Here is a 27,503-nt window from a genome sequence, read left to right as displayed (position 1 = left end):
AAAGCTAACATATTGCACAAGCGATTATCCTTAAGCAATCATCAGCGTTATCTTGATACATTTCATTGCAAATTGAGACAGATGTGCCGTCATCAGGGATGTTCCGAATTCAGTTTTCATGCAGTGCCAATTTCTACAGATTCCATTAGTGCCACAAACATTGAATTCAAAGACTCGGTGAACAACAAGTCAGTTAGTGAAAAGAATGGAATATTTTCTCCCATCTGTTGATACAAGTGCTAACAAAATGTAAATTTTGTTAATTTAAAAAAAAAATATAAATTTTGTTTTGTGAATGCTTCATTATATTTCTATACCAGGGATTTCAATAATTAAGTGACCAGAGAGGTTGAAACAGTAGCAGGTGCAAGGACAGGATGGACATACTCCACTCAGTGGGGATTATGTTTGATTTTGCCCCATGATAAGTTGAGCTGATAGACTGCTTCGGTGGCCCAGTATGTGGGAGGTCGTGGGTTCAAACCCCAGCCGAGTCATACCAAAGACTTCTCAAAATGGTACTAACAGCTGCCTCACTAGGCGCTCAGCTTTAAGAGGTTAGTGTTAAGACTAGTTGGCCTGGTGTCAGGATAATGTGACTGGATAGGACATTGTGTTACATGTCTGCAGCATGATGCCCCAGTGCTAGACATCACTATAAACTGCCACACTGCAGACATCATAGCGATATGACTGATTTTTTTTTAGAGATACATTAGAGATCCAATTCACACAGACAGACAGACACACACACACAGTTGAGCTGGTGTTGTGTATAATGTCATTTTAAGCTGCCTTTCCTGGATGGAGAAATATGAAAGTTGGTCTTTTGTTAACAATGTAACAAAAAGTGTTAAAATTTAATAATCGGAAAATGCAAGCTTCCAGGTGTTATAATAATAAGTAGATTAGCAAAATTGAGTTTTTCTAAACATATAGAAACTAAATTCAACAAACACATTAACCAGTGTGAGAAGAGGATGTATTTGATATTTTTTGGCATATTAGCATATTTTAATCTATATGTGTAAGAATAGTTTTACAAATGCTTTTGAGAGAAACTGGGTCCTAACCAGAATTTAGCTCCGTGCATGCACTGCAAACATTCAGTTAAATTGCCATTCGGCATTGCTACTTGAAAATGTCTTTACCAACAAGGAAAAAGAAATGTATTGCACAAAAAGTGAAGTTTAGTTTGGAATATACCAAAAATTGGCCATGCATTCAGCCATCAAACGCCGATATACAAATCTTAGCATTAGGCATGGTGGCAGAGACGATATGAAGAAGCACGTTGGTAGCAAAAAGCACGTAGAGGTTGGGAAAATTAAGAACTCGCAGCAAATTTCAGCTCTGGAATATTTTAAGCCCTCGACGAAAGACCTGCAAGTTACCGATGCTGAAGCATTGTTTGTGAGTTTTCTTGTTGAACACAATCTACCTTTATCAGCTGGAGACCATGCTGAACATTTGTTCTGACAATTATTCCCAGACTTGAAGAATGATTCATGAATTAAAGTAAAAATTCACTAATTTATATCCCTATTTTCACTAATTGTGAGCCTGGAGGGTTGGCAGGTATATATATATATATATATATATATATATATATATATATATATATATATATATTACACATACATACTTGTTAATTGATCTATACTCTTGTCTGATGGCCCTACAAACTTTCTCTGGCTCCCACAAATCACTGATATTTTAGTGTTCAGATATGTGTATGACACATTTATTTCCAAGTACCCAGCAATATATTTAGGTTGTGGTTCGATCCCCAGTTGAGTCATACCAAAGACTTATAAAAATGGTATTAACAGCTACTTGCTTGGTGCTCAGCATTGAGAGGTTATTGTTAGGACTGGTTGGCTTGGTGTCAGGATAATGTGACTAGGTGGGACATCATGCTACATGTCTGCAACATGATGCCCCAGTGCTATACATAACTTTACCTGCATGACAGTGTCATGTGTAAGTGATATCTCTGTCGGCTTTCTGTTCACCTGGTTCGTATGGGGCTTTTCATTCTTTTTCCTGCTTCTATGGCATTTTGTATTCGTTAACATGATCTTGTCCTTAATATGATCTTGTCCTTAATATGATCTTGACCTTAATATAATCTTCTCCTTAATATGATCTTGACCTTAATATGATCTTGTCCTTATTCCAACACATGTTTACATCATGAATGTATCTATCACTAAAGTACTTGAAACAATTTTGTCTGCTTTTCAAAGATAAATCAATATCTCTGTATTAAAAAAAGATGGGATAAAAATTCGTCAGAAGATTGGCCAAATGTGCTGTACATGGCGATGCAGGTTTTTTAACTTGTTTGTGTAAGATAGCAACAGAAAGGGTTATCTCCCATATGGGGGCAGAGCATCAAAAAATATGAGGAGAGATCAGTTATTGCTGTGTAATGTAATATCACACTGATATCCACATAAAAATTTGTAACCATACTGTATATAATTGCTTTAAGTTTGTTCCATATGCACACACCCAGATCTGCAGTTGCATAATGCACCAGCAAATCTGAGTCTATGTAGATTTGTTTGGAATAGAAAGTTTTACAAATGACATTGACCTTGATCTGTCAGCAGTTTATGTGATGGTTAAAACCAGGTCATTGTTTGCTGTTGGACCACGCTTCTAAGCAAATATATATGGTATATAGTTTGGTATGGTAATTATAATGACCGTGTATGTCATTACTTTCTTCTTTTTTTTTTCCATATTCCAGTCAGCAACTCAATTTAATTTTATTGGACTAATACCTGACATTATAATATTGGCATTACCTGATTGCATGAGTTGTTCATCTGGATCCTTTTCTTGAATCGTAAGTTCGAATAACATTATTGTACTTTGTTGAAAGTACTTGAGCAAATGCAATTTTGCTCGTTGCAGAACATGCTAAAGCATGTTCCTGCTAAAACGAATTCTCCCAATACATACAGTTGTTTGACTGCCTTTTTGATTTACACAAATGATGTTAAATATAGCTGGAAACATTTAGACAGTTTTATCTATACAAAAAATAACCAAATTTGACCGACTTTAACCTCATACATCTTGGCATAGAGGCCTTTCGATATTTGACAAATGAGGTTAATCTGATAAAAAATACAGATCACTTTAATGTCTTGTTTACAGGGAGGCCATGTTGAACTGGACTAGGGGTGAAACGATTTGTCATTGTATCAATAATTTTGCCATATTGAAACAAGATAGGAAGAATTGATACAAAATAAGTTTAAAAGTTGCTTTAATCTTTAGGAGTTATTACTTGTTTGTTCATTCTTTAAATTCTGAATTCTTCTCTGAGACAAAGGCACTCGTTTCTGTCCAAGAAAAGAAATTTTGTTGACAGCACCTACTCCCATTCTGCAAATGAACACAAGGGGACTAACTCTTGCACTTCAGAATCTGCACTCAACACATGCACATACATACACACACATACACACAGAGTACTTGCCAGTTCTAAAGTATTGGCATCCAAACTTGATCCAAGTAGATCAAAGCAACAGAGAAACTTTGCATAAATTTGCTATTAAATGATTATTAAAGTACTTCAGTCATACATGGGATAAAAGTTTGGAAGGTCTTTATGTTCGTATATATAGATATAGATAGATATATATATATATATATATATATATATATATATATATACTCAGTGGTGGAACATACCAATGGAATTTTAAAAATCCCATTAGCACAGAGTTGGTCATTGGGCAGATTTCATGAGTAGATCACTTTGTGTTTTGTTTATTTGTAGAAGGGTGGGTGTTGTCTGTAGCTTTCCTTTTTCACTGATAAAAATGAGTGATTCTGGTTATGACATGTTTTGCATCAGCAGGAAGTACAGTGTGAGGAAACATCTCATCTTCTGCACCAGGACCTGTCCTAAATAAGATTTTCCATGCACAAGGAATTAGTTTTTTTTTTATTTAAAGATAAAACTGTCATGCATCTGGGTTAACGTGAAGATGTGATATTGGTGGTAAGACTATTATGAAGCATTCAGTGGTGCAATGGAAAACAAAGGGCATAGTGATGACCAAGTTGAGTCCTGCATCTGGTCAAATGGAGTAGTCTGAAATGACCACAAGGTTTAATTAGAGTCTTTGAGGTCTAGCTTATCAAGGATGAGATTATAACAGATAGAAGAAAAGTTGATGTCTGTCTGTAATTTGCATGCATGAAATACAACTGGTCTGTCAACACATTTAAAATGGCACCACCCTAGCATTGACAGTCCTTGTAAACATGACAAGACCTTGAAGTTGATGATATGTGTATTGATAACGTATCATGTCATAGGTTGTGTATTAAAACAAGTATTGATACACACCACAGATGTATCGTTTCACCCATGACTTTAACTAATATCATGGGTAAACTAGCTCTAGTTGAGATGGCTAAAATTCGATTTATTATACTTTTATAAACCTTGGTGATTTTACCTTGCTTTTGAATGGTGTAAAACCTCAGTCTAGTTTTTTTTCATCAAGAGGCATTGATAGCAAACCAGTAACGATTCTATGTTTTGGATTTTGAAAGTCATTGGCAGCTGTATTCAATGTTAATATTTCTTTATGGTGCAAGTTTGTAACCTCATGCCAGAATCCAGACCTAAGAACTCTTACAATTTTGCCGTAAGTCTTAAGAAAATTATCCTTCAAATATGGACTTACAGCATACTACCAAAACTACAGCCGAGTGGTCTAAAGTGCTCTCCATTACGGATCACTGCCATCTCACCTCTGTCTGCGTGGGTTTGAGTCTAGGATTCGACCAATGTGGGTATGTGAGAAAGCTTGCCAGTAGCTTCTCGTGGGTCAGTGGTTCTTCCTGGGGTTTTCCTGGGTTCTTCCTCCACCATTAATACTGGCCACCATACATAGCTGATCGTGTGCTGAAAAATGGCGTTAAACCCCACAACAGCAACAACAACTGAAACTAAAGAAAAATGATCATGACCGAAAAATCCAAATAATTGGTGTTCATCCGTGTTTTATTTGGATCTGGGTTTCACCTTAGAATTAGTAAAATTAGTCAGGAAACCAGACTAACTTTACAGCAGTACCCTGGAGGCTTTAAACTGCACCTAACTGTTCATGCAAAACTTCTGCAGGATCAAAACTGTTATAGAATTTTTAAAAATGGCATCCAAAAAGTGATGCATGTTTAAGACGAAAGGGAAAATAAGTTTTTAGAAAAGTGTTAATAATCAACACAGAAGAATAAAAAGGAGTATTCAAATTCTTGTGAATAAAAGCTGGAAACAGTTACATTTATTGGTCATCACATGCCAAGATGAGTATGTCTAATGGAGATATGATTGCCGTCATCATGTGAAATGGAAAAGAATTTCCAGGAAATATGTCAAGCTGAGAGGTACCAACAAGCTTTTGAGCTGCACAGGGTTTGGAACTAGAGTTTGTGCAACTGTACTAGTGGCAAATACAGTCTACGTACTTTACAAACTTTTTAGTTGAACATAACGTTTATCATCGATGCATCAAGCTTTTAATTATGTTTTCCAGCTTTACAATAGCAGTGATTGATATTTTGTTATACCTTAATGAAAACTGGTCAATTTAACGACAAAAAGTCTACTGACTTTCTGAGACGGTCTTGTCAGGGTTGGCAGGTCTGCGGAATCCGCTTTCTTGTCAGCTTGAGATTCTCCACTTTTGTAAAATCACTGCTTACTCCATAGCTTGATATCACTGATATGATGTTGCTTGATATCACTGATATGATGTTGCTCATTGCTTTGGTATAATCAGTGTATCCTCTAAGGGTGCAAGACTGAGAGTCAAAAATCACCTTGGTGTCAAAACCGGGGGTCAGACTGAGTTAAAAACAAACTTTGGTATCAAAACTGGGGGCCAAATTAAAAATTGGGGTGTTTCTGAAGCACAAATGAGGGTAAAGGGAAACACTGGGTATAATGCTATAATGCTTTGAAATCTGGGAGCTGTAAAATTACTTTTAAGCCTTTTCTGTCTCTTGTTAAATAAATAACCAAACTACATTTTTTAATGACTTGCTTGCAGGATCCTTAGATACATAGAGATATTATTTTTACAAAAAGGTAACATATATCACAAGCGATTATCCTTAAGCAATCATCAGCGTTATCTTGATACATTTCGTTGCAAATTGAGACAGATGTGCCGTCATCAGGGATGCTCCGAATTCAGTTTTCATGCAATGCCAATTTCTACAGATTCCATTAGTGCCACAAACATTGAATTCAAAGACTCGGTGAACAACAAGTCAGTTAGTGAAAAGAATGGAATATTTTCTCCCATCTGTTGATACAAGTGCTAACAAAATGTAAATTTTGTTAATTTAAAAAAAAAAATATAAATTTTGTTTTGTGAATGCTTCATTATATTTCTATACCAGGGATTTCAATAATTAATTAAGTGACCAGAGAAGTTGAAACAGTAGCAGGTGCAAGGACAGGATGGACAGACTCCACTCTGTGGGGATTATGTTTGATTTTGCCCCATGATAAGTTGAGCTGATAGACTGCTTCGGTGGCCCAGTATGTGGGAGGTCGTGGGTTCAAACCCCAGCCGAGTCATACCAAAGACTTCTCAAACAGCTGCCTCACTAGGCGCTCAGCTTTAAGAGGTTAGTGTTAAGACTAGTTGGCCTGGTGTCAGGATAATGTGACTGGATAGGACATTGTGTTACATGTCTGCAGCATGATGCCCCAGTGCTAGACATCACTATAAACTGCCACACTGCAGACATCATAGCGATATGACTGATTTTTTTTTAGAGCTACATTAGAGATCCAATTCACACAGACAGACAGACAGACACACACACACAGTTGAGCTGGTGTTGTGTATAATGTCATTTTAGGCTACCTTTCCTGGATGGAGAAATATGAAAGTTGGTCTTCTGTTAACAATGTAACAAAAATTTAATAATCAGAAAATGCAAGTTTCCAGGTGTTATAATAATAAGTAGATTAGCAAAATTGAGTTTTTTTAAACATATCGAAACTAAATTCAACAAACACATTAACGAGTGTGAGAAGAGGATGTAATTGATATTTTTTGGACGAAACCACTGAATCAGCATCTTCTCAATCAATGTCTGCTGGTACACACAAATGTGTTTCAGGTAAATAACCCTGAATGTTGAATTAAGCAAGTCCAGCATTACTAAAGTCATAGATAATTAAATCTGATCTTTCACCCATTTTTGTGAGATGCAATTATCCGTTTGGAATAAATTGTCTTGACTGATTAAGCTTTAAGTAGAGACTTGTGATTGAAGTTGGTTCTTACATGAGGAGTGTTTCTGTTTATTTTAAATTTCGTAGCATCTTTGCACTTTGATGGGCTCAGTACATATCAGATCTTGGCACTGATAGCTATCTACATTGAACAATGGGTAGCTTGAGTCATGTGTTTGGTTCACGTGTGGAATGATAAGGTGAATTTTACCCCTTTAAACCACTGGGCTAACACTATTTATCAGAAAGTGATTGATGGCACAAATCTACGGACATTGTTTTAGGAAAGAGATTATCTTCATGTACTTCAATAACCGAGTAGCATTGTGTTGTTGGCTCCCTTTGATGTGTGTAAGTGATTGATCTTGACAGTTGGTAAATTTGTGCTCGCACAGGTGGTAGTATTGTTTTAATCATTGAAATGACCACTGTTTGTCAGCATATCTTTTTGATATCAGCATAGTATATGTTCTTTTTTATTCTTCTTTTTTTGGGAACATTTATAGAGTTTAATGCACTAAATTAAATACCTAAAGGTATCCAAACTTGGACAGCAAAACCACAAATTTAAGTGGGGCCCCGATTGGCCAAGTGGTATAAAGCACTTACCGTTACAGATCACTGCCATCTCACCTCTGTCTGCATGAGTTCGAGTCTCAGGCTTGGCCAACGTTGGTATGTGAGAAAGCCTGCCAGTAGCTTCTCATGGGTCGGTGGTTCTTCCTGGGATTTTCCCGGGTTCTTCCTCCACCAATTATACTGGCCGCCATGCATAGCTTATCTTGTGCTGAAATATGGCATTATAACCCTTCAAAAACAGCAATTATACTGGCCGCCATACATAGCCTATCTTGTGCTGAAAATGGCATTATAACCCTACAACAACAACAGATTTAAGTGTCATTTTACAAAACCATGAAAATTGAGACCAATAAAAATAAATGATACTACAGAATATGTTACAGTGTGTGTTGTTATATTTGTGTGTATTTAGGTCAGACTGTACGCAAAATGTTTAACACATAAATCATTAATAGTTGTTGTTCAAATAGTTCATCTGTAATTGTCCACTTGCCTTCCTTAATATATCTGTTTCATGCTATCTCCTGCATTTTGCATAATTTGTAGAATGAGAATAATTTGTTACAAACCCCTTTTTTCATTTTCTTAATATCCAAAAATCAAGAGTGTGTTGTTCTCAGTTATTACCAAAATAGTTGCCAATTCTAATTGTTATCAGTTGGGCATAAACAGAAAAAGACTTGAGATTTATGGTTTTATTTTATGCAGATTGAATTGTCAGGCAAAAGCTTTCATTGATGCTAAATTTAAAATAAGAACGTGTCATGTAGGTTTAGACTGATCCATTCTAAACTTAATTACATAATCTTCTTCAGTAGAATACGGCAATGAATTATAAAACGTTTTCAGTAAACGTTTTTGAAATTCTGGAATTGTAAGTGGCAGTATGTTTAGAAATATGCAGCAGAACATCACCGGCTTCTGGCTTCTTTTGAAACCTTTGGTCTGTAAAGTCATTAATTGATTTGTATATGAGCTGGACCAGTATAGGGAGCAAATTGTTTAACAATAAAATATTGTAAACCCAGCATTTTCCATAAACTTTCAATAAATCAATTTTTGTCTTCTCATTTTCAGATGGAAATATTTGCCACATATCTTAAGCCAGACAGTTGTGCTGATTGTAAAAGTCTCTGCTCTGAAGAAGATCAGAAGAATAATGCACATCGTTGCCCGAATGGAAGAAAAGGACAGATTGTGCAAAATGGTTGCAAATCTTTCATGGAGTTTGTTAAATGCTGTGGACTTACTTTAATGAAATCAAGAGATTCATCCATTTTGGATCCAGATTCACGACATCCAAATGGAAAATTTGAGATCAGTGGTCAGAAATCAGTCAAAGGCAAGCAGCAAACAGAAACCTCAGCAACAAGTACTGAAAACATTCCTAGCAATGGAAATGCAAACAGAAATAAAAGGAACCTATCTGACTCAATAGATACACATGCCAAGAAAAGATCGAGACAGCTGGGTTTTGATCGTATGCATAATAATCATGATGTACATCCTGGCAATCAAAGAGATCAAAATAAACATGTTGGAAACACTCCACAGGAAATAGTTAATGGTTTGGCAAAAGAACATCCTGCCAAAGAAATTGTTCCTCCCACAGATCCAGAAAAGCTGAAGTCTATGAAGAACATCATATTTTTAGATCTTGATAACTGGTCATCGTTCTTTCAGAAATTGCACCAATGCCTTCCTGACAAGACTTTTGTGTGGGGATTTTTTGGTGGAGCAACCGAGTGGAAATGCCCATCAAAGTAAGACAATTATTTAATTCATTTGTCACTTAGATCTTAATGAAGTCAGTATCATTAGTATTTGTCTGCTTTTTTCTCTCTCCATCTGTATCGTTTTGATGGATTTAGGTTCATTGGCATTTGACTTGAACAGGTTTTTGGTACACTTTAATATCCTTGCCTTTGATATAGGCAGAGGTGTGTAACAGGTAGATGCATGTAATAGGCAGAGGTATGTAACATACAGAGGTGTGTAAGAGACAGATGTATATAGAGTACTGTATGTAGCAGGCAGAGGTATGTAACAGGCATGTTATTTAGAGTTTGGTGCAGGTAAATGTAAGAGTAAAACTGAAATTTTATCCCTGATAATCTAACTGACATCTCAAATATTTTTAATGACTTTTTTTGTTCAAATTGCTAAAGAAACTTAAAGAACACAGAACTTCATCTGATCATCTGGACGTTTTTGTGGTAAACAAATTCCAAATGATATCAAGTTTGAAATTCCAGAAATGAGTCCTAAATTTGTGTTGAAATATATTCAGTAAATGGATGATTGTAAAGCTACAGGACTTGATATGATTGGACCAAAGTTACTAAAGGTAGCTGCACCTGCAATAGTACAGAGTATAGCTTTTAATTGGAATAAAAGTTTTAGGTCTAATAAATTTCCACAGACATGGAAAACTTCCACGGTAACACCATTGCATAAAGCTGGAACAAAAGATGATGTAAATGACTACAGACCCATCTTGTTTGTTTTTCTTGTCTTTCCATATTCAGTGTTTCTCATTACGCACATTTGTGCATCAGCTACGCACACTGGAGAAAATTGACATACACATTTTGTTTCCGTGCATTTTTTAATGCAGAGGATTGCATATTGTGATCAGGATTTATTTAATATCCAATGCATTGGATGAGGGGTGGCATCGTGTATGCTTCAAGCATATGCATTGACTGGTTCCCTGCTTTGTTTACTCCCTGTGTTGCACTCCTCTATTCGTATAGCAGAGTACAACGCAGGGAACATTCAAAATAAGGAACCAGATTAGCATAGGCAAAGTTATGACGGAGTAGCTTCCCCTGATCTCGCGAGCTCTCATGTGATTTCCATCGAGATCAGCAAGATGTCATCTTGATGTTTAACATCAATGCTTGTTGCACTAAAAAGTGATCTCCAGACTAAAACGTCGTGCACTTAGAATCATTAGCGAAGAAAGTGAAAGAAGCAGAACGCAAAAGAGTAAATATGGATCTAACTTAACCCTTTACCTCATAGAGCATAGTGACAAAGTGCAGCGCGCTATAAATAGAACACCTGTTACCTAGTCGACAGCATATGCATAGGCCTGCCTGTGAACTGTTAAGCAGTGTAGTGTATGTTACGTTTAACAGCAATTTTCACCATTTTGCATTTTTGGTACACATCTATTATATGTGGAAAAATTTAAGAGTAAAGTCTGATTGTTATAGCTGTGTAATTATTTTGTAAGTGCTGAATGAAATCCGCAACCGCCATTTTGGAGAGTGGAGATTATGACCCAGTTACTTTAAATAGCAGATATCGACCAGTGCATAAACAGCAGCTATGTGATCTGACGTAGTTGTCATTCGCAGAAATGAATGCAGTATCTAATAGGGGGTTTCCCCAAAGTTGGCGCTATGAAAACCAGCTCAAAATGGCTGATGTTTACAGCAGGCGTCAAAATGTGCTTCCATGCGAATGGAGTAGAGACATCAAAAGGCGCTTCCATGCGAATGGAGTAGAGGCATCCAAAGACACATGAGGTAAAGGGTTAATGAACAATGGAGAAAATAATTCCCTTGACTGGAATATGGCACATCCATTAAGATTACTGGTGTGATTTCAGCTCGTGTGATTGCGAAGACTGCAAAAGTGAATAATCCTTTCGTGACGGTTTAAGAATTTTAAAAAATCTGTCCTCGATCGCCACAAGATATCTGGAGAACATATTATAACCCAAGACATTCTTTCACAACAAAGAAATCAATAAACTTGGCGAGACAAATGCGTTTATTTCAATTACACAGTCAGGGGGTCATTGCAGATTTTTTTGGTTTTTAACTTTGCTGCAATAAAAGAAAGATCTAAAAGTTCAAGTGTAACTTATTAGAAACAAGATGAATCATTAGCCTCCTTGATTTTTGGATAAACTTATTCGAGGACAAAGTACAATGAAACCGATGATAGTGCACATTTTATGACAGGCAGTAAATTAACTGCCATTTGGTTAAAAAGATTTATTAGGCTTTTTGTATTGGCTTGTATGTAATGTGTTGGTCTATAATATTGCTTCAGAAAGATTTTAAGGGGGACTGTTAAAAGTACGACTTTAAAAGAAAAATTAACTAATAAAATTATTCTTTGAATGGACAGTACATTTGTTTGTTGATTGTGCATGTTGGTTTATTTGTATGTTTAGAGAAATAGAGCAAGAGTATGTTGTGCAAGTTGCAATATCCTATTTCAAGCTGAAAAAGTACGAGTCAGATGAAAATTTGTCAGTACATTTTTGACCCCCACATTTTTTATTTGACCCCCAGTTCTGGCACCAAGGTTTTTTTTTACCCTCAGTTTTACACCCTGGGGGATACACTGCATATTGCTAGAAAAACAAATATTCTTTTCTCAACTATTTAAGCAAATGATCTCATTCATGATAGTCTGGTTTTGACAGAATCATTCCTGTGTAATTGCACTTATCTCATTGATTGATAATTGGCTGAACGCATTAGATAAAGAAGAAATGGAAATGACCATTATGGGTGATTTTCATAAAGCTTTTGATCTTGTAGACTATGAAATTTTACTTGAAAAACTAAAAATCTATCAATGCAATGAAAACTCCCTAAACTGGTTTACTTCATACTTAAATGAGGCCGCAATTAAAAATATCTTTGTTTCCCCTTACCCTACCCAACAATTTGAAGTTGGGTAGGTAGGTAGGCTAATAATTTTTTTTTCTCATGAAATTCATGACACTATAAACTGACACATAGGAAACAGAAAAACGATAAATTCAACTTTAATAATAATACTGAAATACAGTAACTCATGAACTGAAATACAGTAACTTGTGAACAAGTTTAAAATGTTTTATAGACTAGATTAGTTTTTGATAAGGGCTATTCCAATAAAAATACTCCCTGCAGGCATTGGCCAGGGTACCAATTTAACAGATTTACTCAAATTTTGAAACATATATTAAATGAGAGTAATTTCAATGAAATATAAAGATACACATGTAAAGGTGCAAGAAGTGTTTTTTTCCGAGTTTTTGAGGAGTGTTGGGTTAAGGTAGATATTTGCTGGAATAACCCTTAGTATTTTTTCTGACTAGGTCAAATGTATAAAAATGTTTTAAAATAATTAATAAAAGTATTTTAAAAGTCTTGAGTATTCTTTCTGACTAATATCATTGGGTTCAATATATAATGAGACTTAACATATTTGCAAGACCTGTCAAAATGCACAAATATAAAGTTAGACATTGAATAGTGTCTCAAATATGCAGAAACATGTCAATAAAGTAATGTCAGAACACTAAATACATGTAGAAATCTAACTAACAAAAAAGAAACAAACAATGCAAAACATCATTTTAAATGTCACTAAGAGCTGCTGGTTAGTTTTTAACTGGGTTTCGTTTTGGAATGTCCTTTCCAGATGCTAAACATTGCTGGCACACTGGTAGAACAGTACGGAATCTTCCAGTCATTTCCTGGGATTTTTCTGCTCCTATGGCTCCACAATGAGCACAAATATCTGGTCTGCCAATGTTGCTGGCATAGTATGGGAATTCAATGTGTACAGCACAAGACAATTGTAGTCTTACAAACACTTTTCCCTGTAGGATGTCTCCTAAAATATATTAAATAGAACACCAATTATCCAAAATTGAACTTTAATGTCCGAAGGTGACTAGACATGATACACAACAAATAGCATATAGAACCTGAAACTAAATCTGTAAATAATTATCTTTATAAACACAGAGAAACTAGTATAAAAAGATAAATGAGCAACTTGGACTTCACTAAAAATTGGGAGCATGGACCAGGAAACAGGAATACTTGTAAAATAATATTCACATTAAAATTTTAGTGCAATGGCTAGTACTAAGAGAAAATCACAGTTAAAAAAAGCAATATCTGACATGAAAGAGCATTAAAAACTATCTGGGCTCTCTGACAGTGTCAGACATGATTCTAAATCAAGGTAAGAGTCAAACCGCATTCAGTATGTGAAGAGTGTATAGGTATATTTTTGAATAAAGTATTAAGGACTTGGATAAAAGTATAAAATATTAAATCATTAGAACTTACCATCAGGTGTGATAACAGAACCACAAGTATAGTCGTATTTCTCCAAAGTATGTGTCAAAGCTCTCTGGTCTCTTGCTGTTAGTTTCGTCTTAGCGTATATGCATCGTGGTTTTAGACACTCACAGCAGTTAACAGTTTGTCTAACATTCTGTCCCACAAGAATACTGTTTTTACAACCCTGTAAAAAGAAACATAAATATCATCACTTGTGTTTTAAGTGTTGTGTAGTGACATGCCCTCTATTTTGTAACTTATTATGTTACAAGGGGTTCTATTAAAGTTGCAGTTTCTTAAATAACTTTTTTATATACATGTGTTGTTATTATTGCACAATTTATAACTGTTAAATCAATACTTTATAAAACTTCTATATTTTAATAAGATTTATGAACATCCTTACCTGTTGTTCTTGTGCCACAGCAGCTACAGTTTGCTTTAAACTAGACGGCCTGTCCTTATCTGTAGTTTCTTTACCAAGCAGTTCATCAAATGGCTTGTAATGCTGTCCAGTTATGTCTAATATGAGGTCTGGTAACCACGCCCATTCCCTCTCTGGAGTAGGACAGCAACCCTCATCATGACATCTTCTGATCTGAAAGGAGTAATGGCGTTCATGGCAGTGATCAGCTGTAATAAAATACCAAGAGACATGAAAATCTTTTATTTAATAGAAAGGGCTGACATGCAGGGACATTTAACACATCACTTTTGAAAATGAGCCAATAAGTTTAAACTAAGGACTAAATTATGTTTGAGTTATGTTTCATATGAAGAAAAAATGAGAAAATGCACAATGAACGGGTTCCTGGCATAATGTTTAAGAGTAGTGCCCTGGGCCATTAAATTAATATTTCAAAATAATTCCTGTCGACTTACAAAGACAATTTGTATGCAATGTTATTCTATTTTTAAAATTTGTGTATATCTGTAAATAAATCATGATTTATCTGTCAATGTTGAGTTTTTATAATGTAGAAGTCTAACAAATCGGGAGAGCTGCATGTCCACTTTCAGTTTGGAATTATAAAATGCTCTGACACTCACCCTTGAAATTACGGACAGACTGACAAGATATTGCAACTTCAACCCTGGCACTTTCTGAGTGTCGCAAGCAATAAAAATGTTCTGTAGATCTCTGTACTTACCAATAAATTTTTTCAGCCGTGTTGCATGGCTAAGTTGCTGCTGCTGATACTTTCCAACTTTGATGGCAGGGTCTATAAGGGTCACTTCAGCTTCAGCCATTTCAACATCAGCATCCTCTGCTGCTTTAAATACTTTGAAAGACTTTTCCTTAAGTTGGACTCTCTCTGTTCTTGAGGACAGGGTTTTGATCATAGGTTGAACTGACTGTAGCCATTCTGTTTTAATTTGATTGTTTTTCCCAGCTTTTGTTCTGATTTCATTCATACTTCCGCATGTTTTCAGAATTGTTTCTACATCAGATGAGGCAAGCTCTCGTGCAAGTGCAGTGTTTTGGAAGGCAATGTTGAGAAGTGACATAATCCGTTCAGCCGGATTAGTCCAAGAGTGACCTGGTGCAGTTCTGCAGGCAACTAAGAATTCTAACCGGAGTCTTCTGAATAAAACAATCAATGACAACTTTACTGCTCCATATGTGACCCGATGGTCAGGACCACCATCTGTGTACATAAATAAAGCTGGTTTGTTCTCATTTTTAGCTTTCAGAATAGTTTCAAGCTCTACTATGTGATGGAAGGGGGTGCTTGCCTGGAAGATACTATCTTTGAATGTAACCGAGACTTGTCCCCTGTAGAATGTTTCTGTTGCATCACCTGGAATATCTACATCAAGTACGACAGAAGGAGTAAGTGAGCCTTTGCTCTGCACATCATGATCAAGACAGGAAAGTACTGAATTCATCGGAACTATGGATTTCTTCCCTCTTACCCCTGTTGAGGTGAAGAGATCAGGTTCTCCAAAGTCCAGCTTAGACTTGTCGTCCATACACACAAAATTACTAATGTCTCTAAATTGTGTTGCATATGCTCTACAATATTTAAAAAGAGCTGAACAGTAGTGATCATCTTGGTGTTGTGCACGAAGTTGCCTGGTCTGTACTTTCAATCTAATAGGTACTCTACCTTTGTATAACTTGGCTACATTTTGATGTGCATTTTTTGGAACAAATGCTAGTAGGACTGATGACTCACTGGGAATATTGGTACTTTACTTTTCACCTGCTCTATCATATCCCTAACAGACAAAAAACGTGAAATATGCTCTGTATTGTGTCTCCTCTCATCTGCAGCAACCATGTCCTGAATCTCCTTTTCAAGGGTCTGAAAAAATACATCGAAAGTGTCATTAGGTCTACCCTTATTTAAGTGACGTAAATCTACCACAAGATCAGGATCAATCCCCAAAACAGAAAGACGTACTCGGTTATCTATTTCCTTATTTTGATCTGCTGAAGCATCATTTGTAAAGGTTGTGTAGATAGACCGCAAAATGTGTGGAGGTATAATGGTTCCAGCAATATTTCCGTAAGCATTGAAGAACTCCTGTCTCATTTGTCTTGTGTGATATTCAGGCAGTTTACTGCGTAAGCTGTGCAAAACTTGGTTGTCTCTCATAAACATTTCCGAAGAAGACATCCCATCTTCAGGAATTCTCCAGATAAAAGAAATCGCCCCAATCCCTCCACCAGGGTCGTACCTTAACATATGTACTGGTATGGTCAGACAAAGTTTCTCAAAATATCTAAATCGTTGTTCTGGCCCTTTAAATGGTTCATTTAAATGCAAATCTTCATCAAAGAAGAGAGGTTGAAACATTGCCATCTGAGATACCTGACCATCCAATCGACTATAACATGGTAGGATTTCATCTTGTCTAGGACGATGTGCAATGGAGAGATTGGAATCAATCTGACGAACTGGATTCATTTGTAATTGTCGTGATATCTGTTTTTCATTTGCTTTTTCTAAATAATCTGCATAAGACTGTAAACATCCAGTTAAGGTTTCAATGTCACCTCTTATGGTCCAATGCTGTGTAAAAGGTCTTGAGATTAGCCTGAATAAACACTGGACTTGTAACTTCAGATCTTTTGCAGTAAGCTGTGGACGTTTTTGCTTCTTTCTTTTATAATCATTAGCACCATCAAACTTTAAAAACCTGTAAAAAAGGTAAGTTACAACAAAATTACTGAACAAGGATAATCAATCTCTGACAAATGTCACGGAAAAGTAAAGTAAGCAAAATGGAGGTTACTACATGTACATAATGGAGAAATTGACAACCGCAATGGTCCTGACTTTGTACAGGCTTAAATGAAACCGTGGAAGGTTGAACCAGATTTTATGGTGCTATAAAACCACCCTCTTCCATCGCAATATTAGGGTTGGGTAGCAACACAAAAGAAATAAAAAAGTCAAGTGTTCAACCAATTTTTTAAATCTTATGACATTGAACCTTTATTTTAATCAGCTTACCAAATATTAAAAAGTCTATGTCATATTTTCCTTTAACATGAGATAGTATTGCTTGCTCAGTTTTATCATTGAAAATCAAAAAAAAAAAAAACTATGGACATTAAGACACTTACTATATTAAATTTCTCTAGAATTATGTGTTGCAGGAATGTTTGTAATAAATATACATTGAATAAAGATTAATCTTTTACTTCAATTTAATATTATCAAAGATAAACACCTCTCCGGGATGTGCTTGATTCTTGTCAGGTGGGCCGCTCTCTCTTCTATTGTGGACATGTTGCCACTTATGTACCACAAAGCATTTACTAGCACCAGGACTTGTTCAGATATACTCAGGTGGGACATGCTTCCAGGAAATTTGTCTCCACATTCTATCATATCTTTGACTATGCCGTTAAACAACTCATCTTTAGCTGAAAAAATGGAATAAAAAAAACCTTTCACTGAGATGGAATGGCCAGCTTTACTGATAGATAATATTAAATGAGATATGAGATGTGGAATAAGTGTACATGGCACACAAAAAACAGACAGCAGTCTTCAATGTGACACCAGTTACTGTTGGCTGTCTTGCAATCGTGCCCCATGGCAGATAAAATTCAAAACCTTGAATCTAATATCAACAAACGGATTTCATAATTAATAGACTTTAACACTGCCATATTCATTATGCACTGCAGGTATCAAAATAATGTTTTAATCATGTTTATGTATGTCTTTAATGTTTTTATTGTCTGCTTTTGTTTTGTATGTTATATATGTATAGTTTTTGCTATATTGTGTATGCTCTGTGTTTATTGTCGGTCAAAGCTTAAACATTTGTACTTGACAAACAGACTTTAAATATATTATTAGGAAGGCAGTAAAAATTCTAGAAAGATTGCAGTTGTCAGAGGGTGCATGAATTCATTTCTAATAACTGTCAGACAGATGTTTGAAAATAACATTATTTCATATAAAAAAAATTGTTTATACCAGTGAAACGCTCAGCATTTGTGTCCTTAAGTTGTGGTAGCTTTGTTGCCACGGAAGTAGACATTAAAACAGAAAAGGCAGTCCGTGCAGGTGGTGCTTGTTGATTTTCTGTACTAGTAGTAGTTGAGGAAACATCATCCAACCCAACACTTTCATCATGGGTCACCGTAACTGTAACATATTTCAGTCGCTGATTAAACTCTTTCACCACATGCAGACCTTCGTGAAGGTCTGGATGAAAAGTCATCGTTCCATCCAGTTTGTCTGATAAACTGACGTTCAGTACATCTGCTTTATGAGGGCGAAAGTCTGTATCATTGGTAATGTCGTGATATACATCATCCCATGTACACTCCGTTGAGTATTCTAGTATTCTGTTGTTACAAATTTTTTTGTTTGATTTCCCGAATTTCGCGATTACGCTTACACATATAATGAAATCTTCTTCGTATTTTCTTTTGCCGGCCATGCCGGTCATGATGCTTTTCCTATCTAATTTAAACACCTTGCAACAAACGTTTTTCGCACGCTAGTGACATCGATTTTGTTGACTGCATGAAAATACGGATCGCACAACGAAACGAAACGAAAAAACGAACTTTTGAACAAAACGAAAAAAAAAAAAATACTATCGCAAATTTTTCAAAAAATTTTTTTCAGTCGGCGGATTTTAAGAGGGTCGGTCGGGTAAGGGGAAACAAACTTAATTTTAATTTTGGCCTGATAGAGTACAAAATGTATCTTTAAATGGTCAACTTTCTAAAAGTAAAAATATTAATTGTGAAGTACCACAGGGCTCTATCCTTGGACATATGTTATTCATTCTATTCATCGATGACTTAGTAATGCAAATGGTGAGTTCTATGTCAGGTTTCATCTATGCTGTAATTTCGTCTTGTCAGCGGATTAACAACATAACGTTTATAGTACTTGCCATTCTGAGAAAATAAATCATTTTCTATTGATTTCATGCAGGTATGAGTCGATAGAACAAGTTTTAAAAAATTTTGGCCCACTGGTAAGCAACTACCATATTTCGCTACTGCACAGTGGCATCAAATTCCAAATTTTCGATATGCAGTTGCAATGACCCCACACCCCAACATAAATGTCCAAATATGAAGAATGGGGTGTGAATATTCGGAGGAAACTTGGATTAAAAAATGGACTGCTATTCGTTTTAAGCCAGATCAAATTGTTGAAACAGAGCTGAAATGAGAAATTGTCATCTCCTGTATTATATATTAAAAAATGATATGAGCCCCTGTATCAGTACAGGTTTGGGGACTGGTTTAATGATTTACAAGAAGACAAGTTGATATTACAGAAAATTTAGTCCTTGTTTATACAGCAGTGTATAATTTTGAAGGTCTTTTGTGAAAATTTAAATCAACCCTTTTGAAAATGTTTTTTTATATGATGGAGTTTTAACCAGATCAGCTTAAAGACATTAGGTTGTTTGAAAAATCTTGTTTGGGATTTTGTTGGTGCAGATAAATTCAGGGTTAAACTCTTTTCGATAGAAGATAAGATTCTGATTATTTGCGTTTATTGTTTTTTTATATATATATACTTTAATAGGAAATGTTACTTTCTATGAGATGCATATATATATATATATATATATATATATATATATATATATATATATATATATATATATATATATATTGCTATAGAATTCTTTAGAATTAAAGGTTTGAAAGGAAACAAAACATAATTTATGTTCATTATGTTGTTCCCACTTAGCAACATAATGCAACAAAATAAAATTAGAATTTGTATTCTGTACATTGAAATGACTTTACATGCCAATTTATAGTAGTACATGTATAATCAAACTTGTTTCGTTTGTGGTTTTGTACATGATCATTTTTTCTGACTTCGATGTTTTTGGAGAGTCTTGAAAGAGAAACATCTTTAGGTTTAGAAAATACATGTTTTGTAATCTAAAATGTTCTTAAATTCCATTCAGTATATGTGAACCTTGAAAAAAGTAATTTCATCCTGGAAAAACCCTGGAAATGACCTGGAAATTTATTTTTAGAAAAGTGTGGGAACCATGTAATTTATAAGATGTTCTTAACGGACTTAAAGTATTGTGCAAGGAAAACAGTAGGATCATACCTCATCTATTCAGTTCACTGTTTGCTCAGAGAATTGTTTCGTCTTGGAGCAGCCAGGGATGCAGGTTCATTCCTTATTTGGATGATACATCTGCTCTTGCAGGTGAGTAAAGATGAAGACTTTCTTGTGAATTATTGCCTTGACCCTGTGAACCTCCTTTTGGATTACCAAGAACTGCTCCTCCATATATCTGTGCAGCAACCATTGCCTTATACATCGTCTCCAATTCACCCGTAATGGTACGATGACCAGAGACAAGGGGAATCAAATCATTCGTGGCTCAACTCAAAAGACAGCTGAAATCCTGATCCTATGCATGATGACAGTCTGCTAATCTTTTATTTTTTTTTAGGCAGTCGTATCAAGGGGATAGGAAGCAAAGATTCTCTATCCCCATGCCTCCTTTTCATACGATAGATTCATATTCCCAAACGCCCCCGACAACTATCCAGTAGGCATCTAATTCCTGTTTTTCAAAAACAGTTTGATATATTTTTTCCATCCAGCGTGTGGCAGTGCTATTGTCTCAGTAGGTCTTTGGCTTATTTTCTTTGCCCCATTTCTCCTCTCCAAGTCCCACTGTAATCACTAAAGGAAACACTTTGTAGTTAGAGATCTGGACATTCATCTAGAAGTGGGCAGTGGAGATCATTTAAAATTCATTCTCCAGATGTTTCCTTGATGCCTTTTCTGGTTAAGATGGCAGATGGCATCCAAGATGGAGATTGCAAGATCAATCTACCTCTCCATCCATCTGAACAAAATTGCCATCTGTCTACATCTGACAGACATTTTTCCACATTCCCATACATCTATCCTTAGGTAATTCTTGCAGTTTACAAACCAAGACAACTTTTATTACTTTTGTGCTCTCAGTTTGAATACAAGTCCTCGGACATTTATGAAACTACTCCACTTTATCATATTCCCTGTTCAGTATGACTTCATGTATATCCACGGTAGGACATCCTCCAGAAACATATAATCCATTCCATTCTAGTCAAAGGAAGAATGGTCTCCTTTTCATTTGCATCATGAAGGTTTTCTGATAAGTTGGGAAGTCCCATCTTTGTCCATCCCATCAGTTCATCAATCTTGGCATGAACTTTCTTACCCAACTCAACCTGGTACATTTTTCCTTACAAATGGATCATAAACAAAGAGTTTCTGGAATTTCTTTGATTGTTCAATGCAGCAGCAGATCATATTCTGCAGGGTTGCCTCTAAATGTGCCCTTTTGTAGATGACCTTGCTGTCTCAAGGCTGTCCCTCTTCCATGCTGCTCATTTACAGGATCAGTGTAGCAAGTGAGATGGTATCATTCTCAGACTAGTGATGCAACCAAGGTTGGCTCTCAACAGGAATGACACTCAAACAGCTGCACTCGGATGTGTCCATATGTACAAATGCTAGCACCTGTGGTTGAGCAACCCATCTGTTACCGGGCTTTAACAGGTCAACAACCAGTGGGTGGCCGAGTGGTCTAAAGCGTTCTCCATTACAAATCACTGCCATCTCACCTCTGTCTGCATTGGTTCAAGTCTAGGATTCAACCAATGTGGGTATGTGAGAAAGCTTGCCAGTAGCTTCTCATGGGTCGGTGGTTCTTCCTGGTGTTTTCCCGGGTTCTTCCTCCACTATTATAACTGGCCGCCATGCATAGCATATCTTGTGCTGAAAAATGGCGTTAAACCCAACAACAACAACAACAACAACAACCAGTGTGGTCCAGAGGACACAGGTCTCTGCATCAAGCTTTTGAAGATGAAAGCTGTCATCAAAGCCTTTCATTTTTGGAGCTACCATCAGTGTCTTGGCGTATTCTCTGTCAAGGCGGGAACCGATTCTCCATACAGAGCAGTCACTCCACCCATTGCTTTTTCATCAGATTTGCCTATGTTAGTGTCTGAATGTTGATCTTTTTACAACCAGGTTGAATCACAAACTATCCACTCTGTAGCAGTTCCCTAGGCTTGTTCCATTGATGCATTTGAGGGAGTCTCTGGTCCTTTGCCTACCCTCAAAGATCTTAGTTCCAAGATTATACAGAATTGAGGAGCCAGGAGTGAAAAATAATTCTGGTTGCCCTTTTCCGCTGGAACAAATCTTGGATCAACAATCTTCTCAGTGTTGCTTTAGATCTACCAAGGAAGATCCTGACCAGGCCAAATCTTCTCAAAGCCTCGGACCCACATATTCCATTCTTGCCCAGACCAACTTCTCCTTCAGGCTTTGCTCTTGTCTGGAGAGTCTTGCAGCAGAAGCAATTTAACCCTTCGATCATGGAAAGAATTTCACAAGCTAGAATGCTTTTACTGTAAAGGCCTATGAAGAGAAGTGATGCATTTTCAGGGACTCGTACAACATCAAAAACACTGTCCCTTTGGGTCACCCTGTCCTACTTTTTTCTTTGCTTGTTGTAGGTGAAAAAGTTGCCTCTGATTACATTTAACACATTAACCCCTAGCGGTATTTTTACGGGGCAGGAGGTAGTAGCCTACTGCCGAGCTCTGTAGTGTCATGGTCATGCATGATACACTAAAGTGGGTGGTATTATAGAAACGAAGATAGATGTAGCTCTACAATGATGCCAAATAATCTGGAGTATCTAGTTGCACTACAAAATACAAATAGAAAAACCTCATTGGTCGGAATCTGATTTTATGTCCGGATTTGAGACTTTTTGGTCTCAGATCTAAGACAAACCGGTATGAACTGTAAACAGACAAAAGTAGGATAAGATGGGCATTTGGAATAAAGAGTGGTTTCCTTACAAAAATAACGGTTCCGTTTAGCAAAAAAAACAAACCAAAATAACAACCAAAGAAGTCCAACTTTTACCCTTCTGCTCATGCGCGAGTCAAATAGCCAATGAAAATCGATGATTTTAACACCACTAGGCAGTATGTTATTGAAAGATGACCGGGGATTTGGTGTTTTCGAGTCTATTCAGAAATAACTTTCAAAATGTGTTTCCTACTCGATTTTTAGGCAAAATTGACAAAAAGCTCCAGGGGTTAATGTGTTATGGGCATGTTGTGTCATCATGGTAGGAAGAATCTTAGTCATAACAAAGAACTCTCTGACATGTTGTCCAACTTTGACTTCATAAGCCTAAATCACTCACACTGTTTTCCTAATGAAAACTTTTCTGGACTCTGACTTGACTAAATTCAGGCACATTCAAACCTTTAACCGGGACCTTACTGAAGCTCCTCTCATAGAAAACCAGTTTCCTGATTGTGTTTGCTTTGGCACGTAGTCATTAAATTACATGCCCACTCTGTCGACCTTCAGTTTCAGTTGAATGGCTCAATGGTCCTTGTGATGCAACCTAATTTATTTGCCAGGAATTGGTTGACATTAGTGGGCAATCAAAAGCCATCATATGACCTCTCACCTGTATTAACATTACACCTCTTTCTCCCATTCAAGCCTAGGAAAGAGGACATAACCCTCCCATAATGGTTTAAGTGGGTAATATGTGTATTATACGATGACATATCACTAGTACAGAGTCACCTCATGAAGATCTCTGCTCATAAGAGTAATCTTTGTAAGCCTTGCCTTGACCGAAATATGTCAAAGATATTGTTGAGGCTATCAGTTGGCATGCACAGTGAATATTTTGAGTCTTGACTCCGCAGTGACAAACTCTGAATCTAGTAGACTCATTTGCATAAGCGACTGCTAGACCCACTTGACATTAGCACAACCTCCAGATGAGCACAGTCTTCACTGGATGTGCCTAGAAATTGTATGCAGTAAAGAAGATCTCATCATTACTTCTTTCCAGATGAACACTATGTCACATCTGGTTGTGCTGCTTGAATGTTGGTTAACCTTCATACGGGGAATCCAGTATTCTCCACTTAGAGGTTACCTGGGGTAAAGGGAGGATGCTCAACAATCCCTCCAAGTATTACCTATTCTCCTGATGTTAGTTTGATCAGGAAACATATTCAAAGGAGAAAGCAAATTTTTTAGTAAATGATGTTTCTCCTAGAATATTTACCCATCCACTTTACTTTAATGCCCTCACATCCTCCCCACAATACAAGCATCTTACATTGAAGTTCTGCTCAGCTTAAACTAGCGCCATCATTAGGTTAAGAGTTATTGCCCTTTGCCAATATATTATAAGCAGAAAAGATCAAATTTTGTCTTTGTGAGGGCTGGTTTCAGGAGTTAGTAGGGTTCTTATGCTTAACATTAACACAATAGGGTTCTAGGAGAAATATATTTTAATAAAAATATTGCTACAGCAGGCAGAAATAGTGGGATAAATGTGATGTGAGTTTGACCTAATAGATCTTGTATCAGCTACACAAAAGACTACTGTCACTGGTCAGTCGTTCAGTAGCTTTGCTGTGATGCAACCTGTTAACTTCAACTGGATTGGGGATGGGTGGAGACTTTTCCCTTTAAGCTTCATCCAGACCTCTTTATGCTAACTCTGGATCATATCTGAAGCTGCTTCACATTCAGCAAGGGTCTGGGGATTTTTGAAAGAGGTCTTGCTCCTGTTGATATACAGAATATATGACAGAATCATATGACTGCAGTTAGTCTTACAGGTAGTGAAACACTTCAGCGATGTTTGGTACATGTTGTAGGCTTATGGGGCCATATTTACAGGCATACAACTTGGAAAATATCATTTCGGAATTAAATCCAACTTATGAAAGAGGAAAATACAACTTGATTTCAAGTTTACAGCAGCAGTGAAAATAAGTTAGATGAAGAGAAATAATGGTAGTACAGCAATAGCTGTTTTTTCCCGCTGCACAACTTTTATTTCTTTATTATTGTTTACAAACCCCAAAAAGTCTTTTAAAAAACAGAAGCAAGTTTGAACACTAAATCTATTAAACAAGATGTAACTGTAAAAAAGATTTTAAGATGGCTATCATGACAGCCATATTGGAGGTCTGATCAGTACCATTTTCAAGTAGGACCATTTTCACTACATAAGATCTCATTAAAACCCCGCATATACATACACACACACACACACACATAACTGTTCAGAAGAAGTTGCTATAAGAATATGTTCAGTAGGGTTATTACACTGGACAACAAATTTTTACAAAAGTCATGTTACTGAAATAAAATTAGTCAATTCTTATCAATTTTTATGTGCTGAACACGAATATGACAGTCAAATTGCAAAATTGGCTCTAGTTTTTTTGTAATCTGCAAGAAATTAATGTTTACATAACGAAATGCATTCCAATAGTAAAAGGTCAACTGTAATAGCCTACCTATAAAAAATCAAGTCATTGACTACATCTTAGATTTCTTCGCCTGTCTCTTGTACAGCTGTTCGGGAGCATCTCTGAGGAGTGTCCAGCAGTAGTCAGCCAGCATTGTAGTGGACCATTTTCCCTGGTATCTTTGTTCCATTGTTGCGATATCTTGATGAAAACGTTCGCCGTGTTCATCACTAACAATACCACAGTTGCTAGGAAAGAAATCCAAATGGGAATGAAGGAAGTGAATCTTTAGAGACATATTGCAGCCAAGTTTCTTATACTTCATCAACATGTCTTCTACTAGTTCCTTATAGTTTTCTGCCCTAACATTTCCGAGGAAGTTTGTAGAAACTAGGCGAAAAGCATTCCATGCTTGTTTCGCGTCACCTTCCAGCAAGTTGTTGAACCGGTCATCTTTGAAAAGCTCTCGAATCTGAGGACCCACAAAAACTCCCTCTTTAATCTTTGCTTCGCTGAGTCGAGGGAATTTTTCATGCAGGTATCGGAATGCTGGCAAAGTCCGGTCAATGGCTTTCACGAAGTTCTTCATCAAACCTAGTTTGATGTGAAGGGGTGGTAGCAAGATTTTCTGAGCCTCAACCAGAGCTGGGTGTTGGATATTCTTCTCTCCAATGGCTACATTCTGCCTGTGAGTCCATTCCTTCCTCATGTAGTGCATTTCCCTTGCTCGGCTATCCCACTCGCATAAGAAACACATGTATTTTGTATATCCTTGCTGCAGTCCCATTAAAAGGGCAACTACCTTCAAATCACCACAGAGGTGCCAGCTGTACTTGTTATACTCAATGGAATTCAGTAGCTGCCTTAAGTTATCGTATGTCTCTTTCATGTGGACAGCATACGCTACTGGAATAGATGGAAGAATGTTTCCATTGTGCAAAAGCACAGCTTTGAGACTCAGTTTCGAAGAGTCCACAAATAGTCTCCATTCTTGTGGGTCATGAGTGATTTTTAAAGCATTCATGAGGCCCTCAATATCGGAACAGAATATCAGATTACTTTCCTTTCTGAAGAAAGGCTCCAATTGCTGGTGGCGCTTTCGATATGCAGTAATTGTGACATCTTCTTCTAGAAGATTCCATTGTTGGAGTCTTGATCCTAGCAATTCTGCCTTGTTCTTTGATAAGTCCAAATCACGAATCAGGTCATTTAGTTCTTCCTGTGTTATTCTGTGTGGGGTTGATGATGCACCACAGTGAAAATCTGGATCACTGCATGCTGATGGACCAGGAGAAGAACAGGTCGACTCACCTTTGTCTTCGTCAGATGAATCAAGAGAATATTCTGCTGGAGGTTCTGGAATAGGAAGTCCCTCACCATGTGGAACTGGTCTCAATGCAGACGGAATGTTTGGGTAGACTATTCTCGACTTCTTTCGCTTCGTTATTCCGCCGGAAAGAGGAGGAACCAAGCAGAAGTAACAGTCATTTAGGTGGTTGCTTGGCTCTCTCCACACCATTGGGGCTGCAAACGGCATTGATGACCTTTTGCAATTCAACCACTGTGAAAGCTGTGTTGTACATGTAGCACAGCATATATGCGGAGCCCAAGGCTTGTCTTGGTCACCAACCTTGCATCCGAAGTAAAGATGATATGCCTTCTTCACTTGAGAATTGATACTTTTCTTCTGGTTGGCAAATGTCTCTTCCCCACAAATATAGCAAAAATTGTCCGCGGTATTAACACACTTTCGAGGCAT

At 36.7% G+C, this 27,503-nt stretch overlaps 1 protein-coding gene and 1 pseudogene across 3 annotated transcripts in view; one reads left to right on the top strand and one right to left on the bottom strand.

Annotated features, from left to right (window-relative positions):
* LOC149807719 (uncharacterized) overlaps nucleotides 1-27,503 on the top strand; it is a 105,645-nt gene that overhangs the window by 40,743 nt on the left and 37,399 nt on the right. For both annotated transcript variants that reach the window (XM_089969726.1, XM_089969718.1), the window contains exon 8: nucleotides 8,948-9,633. In XM_089969726.1, coding sequence (XP_089825852.1) covers nucleotides 8,948-9,633 — 686 coding nt within the window. The remainder of the gene's footprint in view (nucleotides 1-8,947; nucleotides 9,634-27,503) is intronic.
* Nucleotides 12,650-19,113, bottom strand: LOC149807720 (uncharacterized; annotated as a pseudogene). The gene is made up of 6 exons (XR_016423328.1): nucleotides 18,402-19,113; nucleotides 17,644-17,839; nucleotides 15,111-17,106; nucleotides 14,366-14,592; nucleotides 13,966-14,143; nucleotides 12,650-13,501 (listed from the first exon to the last, which is right to left on the bottom strand). The product of XR_016423328.1 is annotated as an uncharacterized LOC149807720 (transcript).

The sequence above is a fragment of the Sinohyriopsis cumingii genome, chromosome 1 (genome assembly GCF_028554795.1).
Source record: "Sinohyriopsis cumingii isolate HCF-2022 chromosome 1, ASM2855479v2, whole genome shotgun sequence".
NCBI lineage: Eukaryota > Metazoa > Mollusca > Bivalvia > Unionida > Unionidae > Sinohyriopsis > Sinohyriopsis cumingii.
This window is presented reverse-complemented; position numbering and strand designations above follow the sequence as displayed.